Source organism: Nelumbo nucifera, chromosome 6, assembly GCF_055504915.1.
Source record: "Nelumbo nucifera cultivar China Antique chromosome 6, China Antique-T2T, whole genome shotgun sequence".
NCBI lineage: Eukaryota > Viridiplantae > Streptophyta > Magnoliopsida > Proteales > Nelumbonaceae > Nelumbo > Nelumbo nucifera.
In genome coordinates, this window is record NC_142654.1 from 64,263,671 (window position 1) to 64,284,070 (window position 20,400).

General features: G+C 36.1%; 1 protein-coding gene across 2 annotated transcripts in view; it reads left to right on the forward strand.

The window, feature by feature from the left end:
* LOC104587104 (WD repeat-containing protein DWA2) overlaps positions 1–13,790 on the forward strand; it is a 37,818-nt gene extending 24,028 nt beyond the window's left edge. The window contains exons 7-14 of one of the 2 annotated variants that reach the window (XM_010244560.3): positions 775–844; positions 1,652–1,740; positions 1,969–2,014; positions 12,018–12,091; positions 12,195–12,268; positions 12,350–12,408; positions 13,253–13,324; positions 13,455–13,790. In XM_010244560.3, the coding sequence (XP_010242862.1) occupies positions 775–844; positions 1,652–1,740; positions 1,969–2,014; positions 12,018–12,091; positions 12,195–12,268; positions 12,350–12,408; positions 13,253–13,294 (454 nt within the window). In that variant the 3' untranslated portion in view covers positions 13,295–13,324; positions 13,455–13,790. Of the gene's footprint in view, positions 1–774; positions 845–1,651; positions 1,741–1,968; positions 2,015–12,017; positions 12,092–12,194; positions 12,269–12,349; positions 12,409–13,252 lie in introns of both variants that reach the window. The other variant, XM_010244559.3, reaches the window with a different exon arrangement.
* The last annotated feature ends 6,610 nt before the right edge of the window (positions 13,791–20,400 follow it).

A 20,400-nucleotide genomic window follows, 5' to 3' on the forward strand; every position in this document is an offset into this window, starting at 1 on the left:
TTTTTCTTTCTTCTTTTCCCTGAATTACGGTAAAACAGAAATCTATTTTGCTTTATTTATTCAAGTATACTTAAATATATAGAGTGCTGGTGTGACACAGTTTGACCCGTTTGACCCAGACGATTGAATTGGTGACCCACGACCTGGAGGCAAAAGCGGTTCGGCCTCTGGGTTGGTTTTTAAAACATTTATTGGGAGGGGTAGACTGGGTACATATATTAAGTAGCAACTAAACAATGGATCCAAATTGAAAACTGATATCTAGTAGGATCCAAAATTGGATACTCCTTATTGTGTTTTGCTTGTAGTTTAGCCTTTAATTTAAGTCTTGAATGAATTGTGCCATATTGGGCTTGTTATACAATATCAAAATGAGCACTCTAATTTTGCCAGATATCAGTTATACAAATTGAAAACTGATATCTAATAGGATCCAAAATTGGAACTCCTTATTGTATTTTGCTTGTAGTTTAGCCTTTAATTCAAGTCTTGAATGAATTGTGCCTTATTGGGCTTGTTATACAATATCAAAATGGTCACTCTAATTTTGCCAGAAGTCAAGGTATTCAGATTCCATTTGGCAGAGGAAATATGGCACGATTGTTTTCCTGAGAATTATGGATCTTGATCAAATGCTTTTCTTAACTCCTGATGCTCTTCCTGAGAATCAAGATTGTTTTCCCAAGGTTTCTCCGTGCATGTTAAAACATTTAGCATGATCAGATATACGCTCCACTTCTAACAGATATAGTTGCACATAATTCTTTTTTCCAGGAAGACGAATTCAATTGAGCATGCACATGCTCGCAATGTGGATTATAACACCAAAAAGCAGAACATTATTGTAAGTGCTTGCCTCATGGAGTGATTTCACTTTGTTCCTCGTTAATCTCATAGATCCTTACAGTCCTGACTGTAAATTTCTTGTGTTCTTTTCTTTAAGTATTTACACGATTATAATTTGCAGAAATGCTTAATAATAAAATATACTCTTTTATGTTTCATAAATTTTGCTAGTATTCATAGCTGAAACTCCAGCATGTCCATAAATACTATTTCCATTAAAAATAGAAAATAAGTGAAGATCATTTTCTGGGATAGGTTTTTTTTTTTTTTGTTTAGATGCAAGAAATTTCTTTGTTCCATCTGTTTTATCCATATTGCCCATTTATTGATTCAATATTTTCTTATCAGTCATACTGATCAAAAAAGAAAATATATATTTTCTTATCAGTCAATACTAAACTTCGTTAAATTGAATAAAGAATGCTATATGTCATTTAGAATTCAATCTGTCAGTTTATCATTTTCCCAATCTCTTTGCATAGGGGCTACATGCAGAAAGAAAATAAACTTTCTTCATTATCTGATCAAAAGTAATGTGGCTGGAAAAATTGCAGTATGAATTGAACCATATTTTCCAATATAAGTTGAACTTTCTAACCATTACTAGCTATTACTGCACATGTTTTTCTTTAATATTCGAACTTTAAATTGACCCATGCGAGCATTCTGGAGATAACTCTCTGGTTTGCAAGAGTTATATTCTCTGGTGTCCTGCTTAAAAGTCAAACTTTATTATATCTGATAATGATGTTTATCTTGTGTTTCTTCAATATTGAAATAACAAAATTGTTGACAAATTTCACAGGTCAGTGCAGAGGATGAATCTGGAATACGTATTTGGGATCTTAGAATGCCAAAGATTCCTATCAGAGAGCTTCCTGGTCATGCACATTGGTACTTCTAATTCTACTGGGCAGTCTACATGCATGAGCATTTTCATAGAGCTTATGCATGATGACATTGGTTCTGTTTAAACTTTTGTGTGCTGTCATGTCAAAATTTTTATGTGGGGACTTATGATATGTCTATTTCAGTGTTGGTGGCGTGTATGGATACTGTATTTTTGGTCGTTTAATAGTTTTTGAGGTTTACTTATTGTTGGCTTTTTCATCATCTTGGCAGGACTTGGGCTGTCCGGGTTAACCCAGAATATGATGAGCTCATTTTGGTCTCTCTCTCTCTCTCTCTCTCTCTCTCTCTCTCTCTTATCTATACTGATTGGGAAAACAGTCCTGTACATCATCCACCATAAGACATGCCACAATTGCTGGGGGTTGGACATCCTTCTGTTGATTATTCTGAAGAATTCTTCCATGATAAGTAGTTGGACAATTATACTGTTCTAATCACAATAACACTGTCCTTTGGCAGCCTCCTCCGGAAAAGGAGCTTAGGGGAATCAAAAGTGGTGATATTCACCACAATGGTAACAACATGGAACCCTAGTTCAGATTGCAACATGGTTATGAACTCCAAGGTGACCTTGCTGCTTAGTTTGTAGGACTTGCTAGAATGCAAAAGATGCTTTAAAGGTTGTCGCACAGAAATGACAAGAAATAAGGAAGAAAAGGAATTGGAGAGGGAAGATAGAAAGATAACTAGCAGTCTCACTAACCATGGGAAGTGGAATGTGGAGTCACTCTTCTCAAACCACAACAAAATTGCAAATGCAAATCTCAGAACTTTCATTCACTTGAAAATTTGGAGTAAAATGTCTTTAATTAAAGAAGGCTAAATTTTCTTATCAAGAAAATCCAAATTACAAAATACCAAATTTCTTTATTAGAGTTTTATTAGATAGAAATACCAAAAATGCCTCTAATTGTTTAGTTGGCATTTCTTGGGAACATTCTTCTAGCTTTTTTCTGCTTTCTTGTCTGTTGGAGTTGGCTTGATATGAGTCACAGGGTGAGCAACCAAATTGGCTTATGTGCAAAACAAGTTGGTTGTGGGAATATTTGGCTTGTAAATAGAAAACCAACTGAAGTATTGGGGCATATGAACAAGGGAATGTTGTGAGTACAGGCCTAAAGCAACATGGTTAAGGCCTGCTGGTTAACATTGTTAGTATCGACTAAATAAGGGTAGAATGGTCATTTGAATCTTATTAGTATGGTGATGTGTCTTTAAGTTAGTGCTGATGTGTCCCAACTTAAATAGGAGCATAACAGACTTTTGTTATTATTTAGTAAACTATATATATATGTGTATATATATATATATATATCCTGACCGACCTAAGAGAGTAAGTTTTTTTCTCCTCTCTGGTCGAGCAGGTTTTTTCCTTCTACTTCTTCTCTTCTTCTCTCCCTCTCTCTCTTTCTCTTCTTCTCTTTTACCTTAAGTTCAGATATGAAACTGACTAATCTGAATTATAACAAACATCATGGATTCTTTTCTCCCCATCATTAGATGTTGTGATCTGTGATGAGTCATTCAGGAAGGAGTTGAGATTGAAATAAAGATGGCAGCTCTCTTGGCAATTTAAGGGCCTTTGCAATTTAGGGTTTTCTTTCTGAAAGGGGAGGTTAAACATTTTAGCGGGGACTCTAAAGTGATCCTAAGCTGGCTTGAGAGGAGAGGAAAAGAGTCCTTGGTGGTTCAGAAATGGGATCAAAAAATTCAGAAGACTGTCAAAATATATGCAAATATCAATCCGATGGGTTCCAAGGTCGGCAAACTATTTAGCAGGTCAATTAGCAAAACAAGGGGTTAGAAGAGAACAAACTTTTTGGGCATGGTTGTAATTCTAAATAGCAAAGCTCTGGGTTTGTTTTTTTTTGTTTTTTCTTGTTATTGTTACAAGGGTAGCTGAGGCTGCTCTCCATTGTAAATTTCTTCTATATCAATAAAAGCTTTCTTTGTTATCGAGTTTAATGGCCGAGGGGAGAGAAGAAAGGGTCTCAAGTAAAGGGGGGGTAAGGGTGTTTGGGAGGGGGTTCTACTATTTCCTAATGAAAATCATAAGCTGGAATGTGAGGGGCTTAGGAAGTGCAAGGAAGAGAAGACTAATAAAAGAGATGCTTAGAAGGGAAAGGCCTGATGTGGTTATGCTACAAGAGACAAAATTAGAAGGTGGGCTAGAAGTGTGTGGAAATCAAGGGGGATTAGTTGGGCTTCAACTCCCTCTTGGGGAGCTTCAGGGGGGATAATTACCTTGTGGAAAGATGTGGTAGAAGCAGCTGAGGAATTAGTAGGTAACTTCTCTGTGTCTCTGAAATTCAAAATGGTGGAGGGTGATTTTACTTGGCTGCTAACCAATGTGTATGGGCCCAATAATTACAGAGAGAGGAATGAATTGTGGGAGTTGTATGGCATTCAAGGGTTATGGGAAGGTCCTTGGTGCTTAGGTGGAGATTTCAATGTTATTCGGTTCACAACAGAGTCAAATGAGCCTCATCAATCCATCACTACTAGCATGAGGAAATTCAATGATTTTATTAACTCTTGTGAGTTGAAGGAGATTCCTCTTTTGCAAGCCAACTTTACCTGGTCCAACTTTCAGGAGAACCCAACATGTTCGAAGCTAGATAGATTCTTGTTTAATGAAGCCTGGGAGAATCAATGGAGGGGGTTGATGGCTAAAGGGTTACCTAGAGTTACTACTTCGGATCACTGCCCTATTCAGTTAGGAGAGGAACCATTAGACTCTGGACCTAGACCCTTTAGATTTGAGAATATGTGGTTGACTCACCCAGACATTGTAAAAAATATTGAGAGCTGGTGGAGTGAAGAGCTAAGGGGGGTGAAGTGGAAAGGAGTTAGTTTTCATAGAAAACTAAGGAACTTGAGGACAAAATTGAAAGCTTGGAATAGGGACCAATTTGGGAGGTTAGAGGATTGAAAATCTTCCTTGTTGACTCAGATTGAAGAATTGGACAAAAAGGAATCCCAAAGGACTATGAATGCACAAGAACGGGAGTTGAGATGGAATTTAAAGAAGGAATTAGAAGAGGTCATGTTGCGAGAAGAGATTTCATGGAGGCAAAAAACAAGGATTAAATGGATCAAGGAAGGAGATGGGAACACACAATTTTTTCATGTGATGGCCAATGGGAGGAGGAGGAAAAATTTTGTAGGACAACTTGAGATTGATGGAGAGGAAATCTCCTCTCAAGAAGAGATAGCCAAATGCTTTGTAGATCATTTTAAGTCAATTCTGAGAAGACCTCTTGATTGTAGGGTGGAAGTGGATGGTCTAGATTGGCTACATCTTTCTGAGAGGGAGAGGGGATGGCTGGAAAGAAATTTTGAGGAGGAAGAGATCAGACAAGCAGTTTTCCTAATGGATAGATCTAAGGCTCCTGGGCCAGATGGATTCACAATGGCCTTTTATCAAGATTGTTGGAACATAGTTAAAAATGATTTATTTGAGGTCTTTAGGGAGTTTGAGGATAACCATGTTGTTAGCCCTGAAGTCAATGCTACTTTTGTAGCTCTTATTCCCAAGAAGGCTGTCGCTAAACATCCTAAGGACTTCAGACCAATCAGCTTGGTGACTAGTGTTTACAAAATTTTGGCTAAGGTCTTATCCTTGAGGATTAAAGTGTGTTTGTACAAGCTCAAGGTGTGTTTGTACAAGGTAGACAAATAGTAGATCAGATTTTGATAGCTAATGAATGTGTGGAGGAGATGAAGATATCGGGTAAGAAGGTCTTTGTTTGCAAATTGGATCTTGAAAAAGCCTACGATATGGTGGACTGGAGCTTCCTCTTAGAGGTGCTAAGTGAGTGTGGATTTGGGGAAGGATGGTGCAAGTGGATCAAGGGTTGTCTCACTTCTTGCCATTATTCTATCATTGTCAATGAAGTAGTTAAGGATTTCTTCCCAGCTTATAGAGGCCTAAGACAAGGTGATCCACTCTCCCCCTTTTTATTCACTCTTTTTCCTGATGTGTTAAGTAGATTGATATCAAAAGCAAACATGGAGGAGGTTGTGAGTGGTTGGAGAATAGGAAGAAATAGTGTGCCTGTGACTCACCTTCAGTTTGTAGATGATACTATAATCTTTTGTGAAGGAAGCGATTTGAGGAAGTTTGGGAACCTTAAGAATTTAATTAATTCTTTTGAAAAGGCCTCAAATCTAAAAATCAACTTTGAAAAAAGTTGTGTGGTGGGAGTCAATATGGATGCTCAAGAAATAGAGGCTATGGTTGCTTAGAGTGCTCCACCTCTTCCTGGCCCTTAACTTATCTAGGTCTTCCCCTAGGAGGTAACCCAAAGGAAAGCCGCTTTTGGATCCCCGTTGTGGAAAAGTTTGGTAAGAAGTTGGGAAGCTGGAAAAAGAATTATATCTCTGTGGGTGTAGAGTGACTTTGATCAAATCCACACTTGCTAATCTGTCGGTCTACTTTTTGTCTGTCTTTAAGATTCTTGCTAGGGAAGCTAATAGGTTAAAGAAAATGATGAGGAACTTCTTGTGGGAGCCGGGGCAAGAGAAGAAGGATCATTTGGTTAGATGGGAAATAGTTAGTCGAAGTAAGGAGGAAGGAGGATTAGGAATAGGGAATATCACTTTCAAGAATGTAGCCCTTCTAGGTAAGTGGTTGTGGAGGTGGCCTTTAGAGAGGGAGGGGTTATGGCATGAAGTGGTGGCAAGTATCCATGGCTATTCTGGAAATGGTTGGGATGCAGGGATATCTAGACGAGCAACTCTTGCAACACCTTGGAAGGCAATTCATGGTATCCTCCCACAGTTCCTATGCTTTGTAAGGTATGAATCTTGCTCTGGGACTTGTATTCTTTTCTGGGAAGACACTTGGGTGGGAAATTTGCCCCTTAAGGATCTGTTCCCTTCTCTCTTCTCTATTTCCCTTTATAAAAAATAACTTGTGTCTTCCTTTATTTTGCCCCCGTATACCCCTTTGTCGACAAATTGGGACCTTGGATTCCGTAGAGGGTTGAGGGATGAGGAATCCTTGTCAATTTCTTAGCTCCTATTGTTACTTGATTCTGCTTGCCTGGACCCACTAAATCTTGATAGGAGGATTTGGACTTTGACTCCGAAAGGGCTGTTTACTTGTTTTTTTTTTTTGATCAATAAGGGTTGTTTACTTGTGCTTCTTTCTTTAATTCCCTCTGCTCCAGTTCTTCTCCTCGGGCTTTCCCAGTTAAGGAAGTTTGATCTAGGCCTATTCCCCAAAAAATTGTTGTATTTTGTTGGGAAGTTTACTTGGGTAAAATCAATATGATGGATAACCTGCAGAAGAAGAGACCTTTTTTTGTGTTTATCTCCTAACTGGTGTATTTTTTGCAAAGCGCAGAATGAGGACTGTTACCACTTATTGATTTCTTGTCCTTTTGCTGCAGCCATTTGGAATTGGGTATTTGATTTATTTGAGTATAGGTGGAACTTGCCAGCTGAGGTAAATTTGTTGTTTTCCCCTTCTACCTTTGTGTGGACCACAAGAAGAGGGAGAGTCGTGTTGAAGTGTATAAGAGTAGCTCTCCTTTGGACTATTTGGGAAGAGAGAAATTCTAGAATTTTTCAAGAGAAGGAAAGAAGCATTCTTGAGGTCAAAGAGTGTATTGTTACAAGGACTATTTTGTGGCTGAAATCCTTAAAGCTCTTTGAAGATTATTCCTTTGAGGACTTAATGAGGAATTGGTCTGCAGTTGCTCTCACTTCCTCTACGAAGCCTAGAGTCCAAGTAACTTGGACTCCGCCGATGGAGGGTTTTATTAAGCTGAGCTTTGACGGAAGTAGTCAGGGTAACCCAGGACCGTCTGGGATTGGTGGTGTACTGAGAGATGAGAACAACAACATTGTTGCCCTTTTTTCGGGACCGGTGGGAATAGGAGACTTTGTGAGGGCTGAACTCCTAGCTGCGGCACAGGGGGTACAGATTTCCTATCAACTCGGAGTGCAAAACTTAATAATTGAAAGAGACTCCAAGGTGGTAGTAGGATGGTTGGCTGACCCCGGTACTGTCACTTGGAACTTTAAGGATATTTTAAAAAAGGTTAAATGGCTATTGAGGGGTATGACAGTTACAGTGGTTGGGTAGATCGGCTAATGCCTTGGCTGATTATCTTGCTAAACAAGGGGCTACTCAGGTTTCATTGTGTTGGGCTTCATTGTAATTTTCTTTTTCCTTTGTTATGTTCTTTAACTAAAGGGTTGATGGTTTCTTCCATCTCCCCTCTTTAAATGGGAGGTAGCATCTCATGCCTCTCCCGAAGTTGTATTATCTTTGACTTTGATTTAATAAATCTGAATATTCCCTGATAAAAAAAAAATAAAAATAAAAGCTTTCTTTGCTTTACTAATAAAAAAAGGTTAAACATTTTGGCTTCAAGTGACCACCCATCAGACAGGTGGATTCTGCCAAGTGGAGGTGATGGCGGCAAAATAGGATTTATGTAGCTGACCTCATATAGTTGGGACAAGGCTTAGATAATGATGATGTTCTCTTACAGGGATATCAATGTCATTTCAGATGGATTAGGTTTGATAGTTTGAGTTCACATGGCTGGAATCATGGTTGTCAAGGTGGGTGCATAGCATTAACATGGATGGATCATGAGTTGACATTGCCCCCAGTTGGGCACCTAGTGTTGATACCTTAAATCAAAAAGATTCCCTCTAGGTAAAAAATCACAAGGTCACCTTATTATAATACTAGTGGGGACCTGTGCGATGCACAAGGAGATCTGAAAGATTGAATAATTTTATTTACTATTAATCAATTGATAAATTAATAATAAAATTTTGTTGTTAATTAACTAAAAATATTCAAAGTTATTGTTAATATTTAAAATTTTAATAATTGTATTTTTATTTAATGTTGATTTATAGAAAATAATTATTGTTAATTTAATAGGAACAAATATTTTTTAATAAATTTAATTTTATTAATCATTTGTAGTAATTTTAATAACTGTTATTATTTTCATTATTTTTAAATGAAATTTTGATTTACTTTAAATAAATAAAAATAATTACAAAAGTTAAAATTTAATTTTATTGATTTCACTTATAATGAATAATTATATAGGAATGGAAATGGGGCGGGGCACCCCCTCCTTGTCCCTGTCCCATAGTCAAGACACTCTAATCCATCCCCGGTGCCAAGCGGGTTCAAGACAAGGCACCTATTCCCCGTTAGGGACAAGGAATCCTCGCATTTCCCTACCTTGTCTCGGTGTCAGGCGGGTTCAAGGCAAGGCACCTACTCCCCGTTAAGGATAGGGAATCCTCGAATTTCCCTGCCTCATCCCCAGTGTCGGGCGGGTTCAGGGCAAGGCACTCCCCGTTTGGGATGGGGAATCCTTGAATTTCCTTGCCCCATCCCCGGTATCGGGCAGGTTTAGGGCAAGGTACCCACTCCTCATCAGGGATGGGGAAAATCCTCAAATTTCCCCGCCTCATCTCCAGTGTTGGGTGGGTTCAAGGGAAGGGCACCCACTCCCCATCAAGGACAAGGATCCTCGAATTTTCCCTCGCCCGTCCCTGGTGTCGGGTGAGTTCAGGGCAAGGCACCCACTCCCCGTTAGGGATGGGGAATCCCTTGAATTTCCCTACCTTGTCCTCGATGTCAGGTGGGTTCAGGGCAAGGTACCCACTCCCGGTCAGGGACGGGGAATCCTTGAATCCCCCCGCGTGGAACCTTTGATGACAAAAATAATCAAAAGGATATACCGAGTATAAACCAAATGGTAAATTTCAAAATGTATACTAAATTATCTTTAATTTTCAAAAATGTAATTTTATGAAAAATTTGGAAAACTTATTACATTTTTGTAATTTTGAAAACTTATTGAAATTTATTTTTAAATTGTTATTAAATAATTTATTTTCTTTTTAAATGGTTTACTTAAAAAATTACACCAACTTATCTTATAGTTTCTAATATAAACTAATCAATAATTTCGTTTTTCTGATATTATATTAATTTATCTTAATAATTTGTGTAATTATTGGTTCAAATTACAGTTTCCCTTTTCCCGTACTCATTTAGATTTAATAATTTTCAATTAAAATTACACAAATTTTCAATGATTTTCCAAAATCTATTAAATGTAATAAATTTTCTTAAAATTTCCAAAATATTCCAATAATTTTCAATAATTATTTACTACATTTTAAATAAACTTTCAAAAATTTTCCAAAAGTACAATAATATATCTTTTATTGTCCAATATAAATTAATTAATAATTTCATTTTCCAAGATTATAATATTTTATTCCCCCATCTACATTCGATAAAATTTTATACTTTTTGATAATTGTTAAATATAATTCTCAATTTTATAGAACTTAGTTAAAGAGTTTTCAATTTCTATAAAATGTTGTTAATTAATATGAATATAACAGTATTTACCCAAAATACATTAAAAAGTCATGATGAATTAATTAATAACAGTATTTATTAATTTTTGGTAATAACAGTATTTAATACTCATTGAATATGGGTTGGATTAAATATTAACCGTATTTAACTATTTATTAATTAATATGAATATTTTAAATGAGATAGAGCAGATATAGATTGGGGGGTGGAGAGATTTTAGGAATTGATTGGGGAGTGGGGTATACGTTCCTAATGGCTTAAAGGAGATATCTTAGGAGAGAGATTCTAGGAATATTTTTAGGTAGTTGGATTGGGAATAGAGAGGGAGAATCTGGTGACTTGGAGAATGCAGGGTAAGGAGAGGCATGGTGACGTGGACAGTCTTGCAATATATATATTATAATATTATTACCATGTTGCATCTTATTATTATATTTTTTATACATTCTATTATATTTTGTATATGAATTATGATTTGTTTTAAGGTTGTACTATTAAAATATAATAGATCCAAAGGATTTGAGTGAAAATGAAAGAAGGATAAAAGAAATTTCTTCTTTGTTCTACGGCTACTCTCTCTTAAATTTAATAGAACAGGGTCTCCACTCCTTTTTCTCCTGTTAATCTCTATCTTGCATTTTTATTAGTATAAATCTATAGCCTTATTTAGTTGTTAATTTGACATGAAAATGCTCTATTACATAGTTTATTATATTGTAGTGTAATTTTTAATTATTGAACTAATAGATTTAAAATGCAATTGTCTTTTTAGATATGATGTTTTGCCATGTTTTGAAGGAAATTTAATTTTATTAGTAAAGAGCATTATTGGTCTACAATTTATAGGCATGTTTATTGGTTTATACAACTAGGGAAATAACCTTGATTTTTCTTTTCTTTTTATTTTTGGCTGGGTACTCCAATGCTGCCTAGAATCACCTATACTGCTTACCAACTATGGATGGAATTAATAGATAGTTCTTTGTTACCTTAGCAAAGCCTGTGTAGCTATGTATTTATACAGCTTTTTCATGGCTTCATAATTCTTTTTCCCTTGATGTCCATCTTGCATAATCTTTTTTGTCACATCCCCATACTGTGGAGAATAATTATTTTGTATTTACATTCTGTTCTTAGTTTGGTGCTTTGGCGTTTTTTACCTTGATTTTATTGGGTATATCAGTCTTTCTTTGTAGGGTGTCAAGTCTTTTAATGACCTAATGAGCCTGTCTGGTGATTTATTAGTGCTTGTAACATAACATATGGATAAAAGGAAAGGGGACAGTCAAAGGCTGTCTTCTTGAATTCTTTCTTCACTGTATAGTTCTCTTCTCTGCTATATTCTACTCTCCTGCTATGTACATCTTCTACTTTTTGATTCAAGGTTAAGGTGATAGTCAAGTAAGCATCAGAGCTGTTCAAACAACAATAAAGAACAAGAGAAAAAGAAAAACAATAGAAAATGAAAAAAAGGCCGAAGTGAACCATGCATCTCTATACCAACATCTAATTAGTTTTGCTTTAAATTTTTGTTAGTAGATCACTCAAGATTCAATTTTTTTTTTCTTATAAAAATAAAGTCTTCTCGGCAATTTTTTCCCTAACCATCCTCTTCTAACTAGTATGTCCCTACATTTCTTCCAAGTGACCTTCCAGATCATTTCCCCAATTTAAATAATGTTTCTTTATTACATCCAACTTCCTCTCAAGTCAACCCTCCACCCCCACCCCCACCCCCAAATGGCACTTCTGCATCTTGTCTACTTCCAAGTATGACACATGGATGAAGAGGACTGCTTCCTCTATTATTTCTATGCTGACTGAATCACCAGTTTCTTGCTTCTCATGTCATTTTTGCTTGTTGAAAATTTTTCTACAGAGTGCAGGAACAGACTCAGCAGTCAACTTATGGTTTGCTTCTGCTACTAGCAGTGAGGATTCAAAATCTGAAAGGTCATTTACTTTTCAATGTCTATGAGCTAAATTTTCACCAATATTTTTTCCACATCTTTGTATTTCTTCTGATTCTACTATTAAATTTTATTATTGCTTGCAGTCTGCTAGAGTCACCTACTCGGAAGGTTGATCCATTACTTAACTCATATAATGACTATGAAGACAGTGTTTATGGTATTTCCATCTCTCAGAATATGAATGCGATCATGGTGCTTATAAGTTTACACTCAACTAACTTGTAATTTGTGATTACAGGCCTTGCATGGAGTTCTCGTGAACCTTGGATTTTTGCATCGTTGTCATATGATGGAAGGGTAACACCAAAGACTATTAGAAAGAAACAAAAATACTTTGTAATGCTAACGAGTACTAAAATGTATTTTGGGGAAATAAAAGGAAAATGGGCTCTTAACCCAAGGGGAAAATGCAATAGAAAATGAAGAATATACATGGTTTTTTGAATGATAATTATGATACAATAACATAAAAGAATTTTCTACGTCTCTTGTTGATGATGATTCTATGCTTTACCAACCCCTTATGATGTCATCCATTGTGAAAGAGCTAAAAAGACCAAATACACCACCTTTACCACAATGTTCTCTTCAAAGCTTCTTTAGTATGATTTTCTTCTTGAAAGAATGTAGCATTTCTTTCTTCCCATATGGACCAGATCATTGCAGCCCTTCTCTCTTGTCTTAGAGGAGAAAAGAAACTGTCCAAACAGAGGCTCTGCAAGTTCCCTGTAGGGCTTCACCTGCAACCGAAGAAAAGAAACTCCAAATATCACATTTGCACTACATTGTCCTCTATTGTCACCATCTCAGTGGATGTGTATGACATTGTGTGTTATATTCTGTATATGGTCTTTATTTTTCTTTTATAATTTTTTCCTTTTTGGGTTTAAATATATCTGGTCTCAATTTCTGGCCATGTCAATCCGTATTTCACTTATTACCAGAAATTTACTTAAGATGCAATAACCCAAGGTCATTTACTTTGGGGCTACAGCCAAGAACGGATCTTAGATTACCTGTGCTATTTACATTGATAACATGGCTCTTTGTAATGGTTACTAGTATATGTTTCTTTTAAAAACTCGATTTAATATCTTTAGTTTTTTTACAATTTGATATTAAACCTTTCTTATGTTAATAGGTGGTTGTAGAATCGGTCAAGTCTTATCTCCCACGGAGGTGAAAGCCAGTCTCTTATGGTGGGGGGAAGCTGGTAAACCCCCTTCTTTTTATGAATTGTTAAGATACAGCAATTTCCATCTTCTGCTGCTTTCGTTCTGGATTCCTTGGTGCTGCTGAAGATCATACAACAACTCAAGATGTTTTGTTCTAATTCTATTCAGGATGTGTTGCAAATCTCATATACCATCAAGGCTGGTTTGGTTCTTGACTGAGAATGTAAATCTTAATTTTTTTTTTCTTTTGAGGCTTAGGCGGATACTTTTTTTGTATGAAAGTTTGTCGGCTGTGAATTAAAATATAAAAAGAGGATTCCAAATCCTTGTATCTGATGTAAGAGGCTAGAGTTCCAGTAAAGCTTCACTAATCTGATACAATCTTGTGGATATGTAGTTTGTGGACATCACGCTTTTTAAACCAAGCTAGATCTTGTAATGTTCTTGCTACATTGGCTGTGAATTAAAATATAAAAAGAGGATTCCAAATCCTTGTATCTGAAATAAGAGGCTATAGTTCCAGTAAAGCTTCACTAATCTGATAAAATCTTGTGGATATGTAGTTTGTGGACATAACGCTTTTTAAACCAAGCTAGATCTTGTAATGTTCTTGCTACATTAGATATAATTGGAAATTTATACTTCTTGTCAGCGTTGGCTTGGGAATGATTAGATGCATATGCAGAGCCTTCCCTGGCACTGTTGTTTGTATCATCTAACCTGCAAGCTGCAATTAGGGGTGTCTATGGACCGGTTTTGGTTTGGACCTGTCCAAATCAAAATCAATTTGGATGGACCAATATGACACATTGAATTGGACAAGTCCAGGCTTAGTGGTCCAAAGTATTTATTGGATTGGATTGAACCTGGTTTATCCACATTGGATTTATATGGGATTGGGTTGGATTGAACTGATATCCAGTCCATTGATAGAAGATACGAATAGAGGTGTCAATGGACCAGGTTTGGGTTGGAAGTTGGAACCAATCTAAATTAAAACCAATTTGAACAGAATCAAATAGATTGGACAGTCCAGACATTGAATTGGACTGGTCCAAAGTGGTCCAGAGTATTCATTGGATTGGATCGATCCTGGTCTATCTGTAATGGGCTTTATTAGATCGGAATGGATTGTACCAAATCTGGTCCAATTGACACTCCTACTGGCTGTACCTGAGGGTGTGCTCATTTTAGTTTGGGATTTGGGACCGACACCATCAAACCATGTGAATTGAGAAATCGGGCTGTTTAGTGTTGCGACCTCTGTGTTAACTGAGCTCAATTTTGGAAGTCATGCTTAGTAGTATGGGCTGAGGGAAAGTAGAACCGCGGACCGTAAATCTAAGGGGTTTGTGTCATCATTATTGTTGTTTTTGTTGTTGCTGCTGTTGCTTATTGCTTGGTTTTATAGGCTTTATAGCCTCTTAAGACTGCTACTTATACCTATTTCATTTACTAAAGAACTGCTTGTAGCCCAAGGCCCCGATCATCTGCGCAACAGGAGCTTGCCATGCCAGACGCACCCGTTAATGTTGTTTGCTAAATATAAAGCTTTTAAAAGCTTAGAGCTTCACCTAAAACTGTTTGTTTTAAGGGCGAATCATCAGGTGGAGGCATCATGCTCAAAGTATTTCAGATCCATCCCCCCTCCTCCATATTAAGAAAAAGGTTAGGGCCATTTATTAGAACACCCCCTATAGTTTCATGGATTTATTTAAACCTATCCTGTGGTCTTTATTTTACTAAAATGCCCCTACAATGTGCAATCTATCATCTATACTGAATGAAAAATGTTTGACCAAATAGAGTCAAATAGAGTAATTGTTCATATTTTACTAAGGGCAAAAATGATATTTTTTATTCGAATGGACATTAGGATTTGAACTGTCATTTTTCACTTATCATCTAATGAAAGATCTATTAAGTAAATCGATTGCAAAGGCATTTTAGTAAAATGCAAACCAGTATTAGTAAATGACCCAAAGGGTTATTGTTAATTGACCTTGTAGGCCAATTGGAATCTTCTCCTTACAGAGCGTGCCTCACACTGACCTTTACAGTCACAACTCACCATGCATTAAGAATATCTCCCATGAATAATAACATATAATTATGGAGATATTCCCGATACATGATGGGATGTGCCTGTAAAGTTGGTATGAGATGCACTCTGTGAGGAGCAGATCCGATCTCCTTAAAGGCATGGTCTTGTTAAAGCTCCGAGTATAGGGGAGCGATTGATAATACTGGAATTCAATTCGGCAGAGCTGTTGGTTTTTATCAAAGCAATCCCGATGTCAGTCCAAACGATGGAAGGCCGGTTTCAAAACATATACTTCCAGATCAGTTGGTTAGGCTTTCAGCAAACTCGGTGTGAACTATGCGATTGAATCCGGGTCGCGTCAGATGCAATGCTAAAGGTTCTCCTTGACTAATGGAGGATTTAGTAGCTAGTGATAAGCTGTAAGTCTTATTCTCTAATGCTTCATCTTATCTAACCAAGTAAATATCAGACAGAGACACCTGAAACATGTGTTTACCACATATTCGATGAAAGTACGAAACCAGGAAAAGTGACAGCTTATCCAAATATTTGACATTGATCATTGTTTAATATAGGGTTTTAAGGAGAAAATATGTCTTGGTCAAACCAGTTGTCATCTCTCGTCTGAGTTTTTTCATTACTATATTTTGATTTCTGCTTCCATTTGAGATTCGCGGTTCTTAATGATCTTGGACCGGCCAGCTTGTGGATCACAATTTTTTGAAGAGTCAAAAGTGGGGCCCTCCACATATCTCTCACTTACTGAAAATCCAAATTGAAATCACCTGGCTCCGTCACTGGCCACATATTTCCTGCCGCGTAGACGACCTTTTCCTCTTTCCAGCTTATCCAAATCTAGAAACACCATTGATCCAGGCTATTTGAAACGTGGAAAACCTAGTGAGAGATGCTGAGTCATCTTAAACAGCGCCCGTAAAAGTTGGATAAGTCACCAAAGAAAATTTGAGACGCTGCTTTCCAACGAGGGCTACGTTTGATAGATTTGAGAGAATCTCCTAGATTCACTTGCAAAAAATTTCGGTCCCTACGCAGTGGAGAACACTTGTCAAGAGAAAAAAAAGTTCAGGGATTGAGACTGTTGATAGCAAATAAGTGATTGAGACTCGGGTGGACTGGAATAGTTTTTGAGCCGTTGCCGTTGCTTCGGAAAAAATGGCGCCACATCAGTGCCACATTGGAAAAAATGGTGGTTCAGAAATGGGCATTTGTTTGAAACCATTTTTTCATAAAAAAAAAGATGCTCTAAACTATGCTTTAGAAATTAGGAAGGTATGGTTTAGAGTAACGTTAAATTTGGCATTTCCTAGAGCTGTAGTTCGTTGTTGCCAACAGGGCAGTGATGTGGCACTGAATAATGGGTACTAAATAAAAAAAAATTGTTGTTGTTCCAGAAAACGTCCTACTTGATAACAAAAAATTGACACCATATGAGAAAACAGTGCTTCCAATCCACACATCAGAAAACAGTGCTGCATCTGCAGCATTGATGCCAAACATATAGTATGAAGAGATGTACAAGATATCCATTTTATTGGATCTGGATTGGCTTTATTGCATATGTAAAAGGATTAGGTCCATCTCAAGTAGCATTTTAGGCTGTGTTTGATTGCAATGCAAATAAATTTGCATTGATGCGAAACTGTGGCAGTGTAAATGATTTCAGTGTAAATTCTGATTTATTTTCGTTTCAAATTTTAGTTTATTTTGTTTGATTGCATTACAAATGAAATAAATTAAGACATGAAGCAGAATAAAGTAAAACCCAAAACAAAATTAAATGAGAATTTGCATTTTTTTATTTGCACTCCCATGCATTCGTACTAATGCAAATAAAATTACGCTGCAACCAAACACAGCCTTAGGGTTCGTTGGTTTGTAGTTGGAATCCGAATTGGAATGGCCTATTTCCATATTCTGTTTGATTCAGACAACAATTAAAATAAACTTGAATGAGATTTCATTCCCAAAGAAAGGGGAGGTAATGGTCATTCCCTCAAATGGGGGAATGTCATTACAACATCAATGGGAATGAGAGACTCTGATTCTACTCAACCAAACAGTTGAAATCAGAATTATTCATTCCAATTTAGATTCTAGCCCCCTATTCTTGCAAGCCAAATATGCCCTTACTCTTTGTGACTCTCTTAAATCTATTTTTTCTATTTTTTTTCCATTTTTTAAAATAAAAATAACCAAAAGACTTTAGAAACTCAATTGTTGTTATGGTAAAAGACTTTGTGAATTCAGTGCTCTATTTATTGTATTAGAAAATTTGTTTAATATGAGAAGTTAAATACACAAATTAATATGGCATAAAGCAGGTAAACCCAAGGTTTAAAATATCGATATGCCCGATACGCCGGTAGGGGCGTATCAGGTGTTTCGATACTTGTTTTTTATTTTTTTTTTAAAACTGGTTCAGCGGAGCTGGTTTAGGACCTCTCCATCCCCTGAACCAGTCAGACCCCCGATACACCCACTGTATGGGTGTATCGGAAGGGTCTCGAAACGATACGTATCAACCGATACGTAACGATACTTTGAACTTTGGGTAAACCTATGATATTGGAAAGGTTTCTACACACTCATCATCTAAAGCAGGAAAAAAAGTGAGGTGAGGTCAAAAGGATTATTGTTAATAATGGTAGAAATGACTAAAAATACAAAAATACAAAGAAAAATGGATTTAATATCTAACCCATTACACATTAACCGAGTCAAACGTTTCAATGGTCCAACTGGATGGATCAGCTATTGGTGTATGTTTTGAAAATGACAATTTCTTTTCGAACCACACAATGCAAAGGGACTGTTCTGTTTATGGCTCATTTTTTGAACCATGATACGTGAACATTGATTGTACGGGTTATGTATATATTTTAATAATTTACTTTCGATTATATGTTTATCATTAAATAGAGACATTATGATTAGAACAATGTTTGTGTGAGACACACCATATAACTGTTATATCATGCTTAAATAGGTGAACCACCAAATACACCATAAGCCAATGTTTTTAGTTAGGTGACGGGTTTTCTAATCATACACGTTGGTTTAACAATGGGTTGAAAAATATTTATACTTGCTAATATTTTAGTTATAAAGACAATAGATTAAAAGTGGATTGATTTATGATTCTACTTGACGGTCAGAAGTTTTTCGGATATCATATATTTTTTATATCATAATTGAATGCATCTACTTTTTATTAGTTATAAATCAATCCACTTTTTTAAGACTAAATCAGCCCCCCACAAGATTGCCCTCCATAACGTCCCACATGACATCTCCGTCGTGTATTAAGAATATCTTCTGATGATGATATCATCATTTCTAAGATTATCATTGAAAGATATTCCCAATACATGACGGGAATGTACTGTGGGACGTTGTGGGGAGTTGATTTGAACTCCACTTTTTTTAGTTATAAATGATCCACTTTTTTAGTCATAAATCAATCCTTTTTTTTTTATATTCAAGGTTATAAATCAATCCCCATATTGGGCATATTGTATCATATCGGCAAGGTTCTCATACATCTATCTAAAGGTATTTTTAGGAATTGATTTATTTTATTTATTAAATAATATAAAAATCATTATAAAAATAAAAATTTGAAAAAAAAACTAAAAAAAGTGCATTATATAAAGCACAGATGTACCTATGATGATACAGATGTATCAATACATTGAGCCATGTTTATTTAGATTTAACCCATAAAAATGCATTTTTGAGATAAAAGAATTGGATTTGGATTGAGTTTTATATTTGAATGGACTAGATATGGATCTGCTTATGGATCCACTCAAATCTGAATCTAGATTATAGTATCTATAAATCCTCTAAAAATTGTAATTTTTTTAAAAAATTTTTGAAACAATAAAAAACATCATGTGACAAATCTATGCATGACACGTGTCACTTAGATAGATAACAAGGTAAACCTAAGTCCCAATAAAAAAATAACATGACTGCATTTATGATGGCAACATGTCACCAAGGGAGAGCAACCCTTTGAATGTAATAAGTGAAGGAGTAGTAGGTTTGATGGCTGATGGTGGGGGAATGTTGTGTATTGCTTGAAAAGTGAGGAAGCATGGATAGAATGTGTGAAAAAGCCATAAATTTGTGATGCATGCCAACTGTTGCTTAGGCAATCTTGATCCTTCTCACCCACCCTTATGAGTTTTGTCCACTTCATTGTGCTGAAAGAGACTCCTGATCAGCTTTACTGCTTTATTATGATGTTAGAACGGTGGAACACCCATCATCTTCTTATTGGGCTTTCAACTTTCACAGACTTCAAACCTTTTCCTTCTGGGCAAAAGGATCGGTTGCTGCGACTGAGATTTTTTTAAGGCTGTGTTTGGTTTGAAAGAAAAGGATTTAGTCAATTGAGGAAGAGGTTCCTTTTCCTTTTTCTTTTACACCAAATACAGCTTTAAGATAAAATTGCAATTGGAATCCCTAACTCCTCATTATCATATAATGTATCCCACCAAACTTTTTGATATTTATTAGGTGTTGTTTGCAATTCTTTTTGGAAAAATCTTGTGACAGTCTAGAAGGCCAAAAGATTATTTAGTTTTGGTTTTTTTTTTTAAAGATCAAAATTGTTTGATAAGTGGTTTGGTCTATTGGGCAATTTCAGTCTTTTCGACCCTTTTTGGGCATGCACTTTTCCCACTTTTTTGGCTTTAGGTTATCAAATGCAAGATGGAAATTTAGGCTGTGTTTGGTTGCAATGTTAACAAATTTGTATTGATGCAAAACTATAGAAGTGCAAATGATATGAGTGTAAATTGTGACCTATTTTTCTTTCAAATTTTAGCTTATTTTGTTTGATTACAATACACATGAAATAAATTAAGACATGAAGCAAAATAAAATAAAACCCAAAACAAAATTAAACCAGAATTTGCATTTGGTTTTTTCATTTGCACTCCCATGCATTTGTGCTAGTACAAATAAAATTACACTGCAACCAAACACAGCCTTAGTCTTCTGTACTTGCCAAAACCCAAAAAGCCACCTAAAATTAATAAT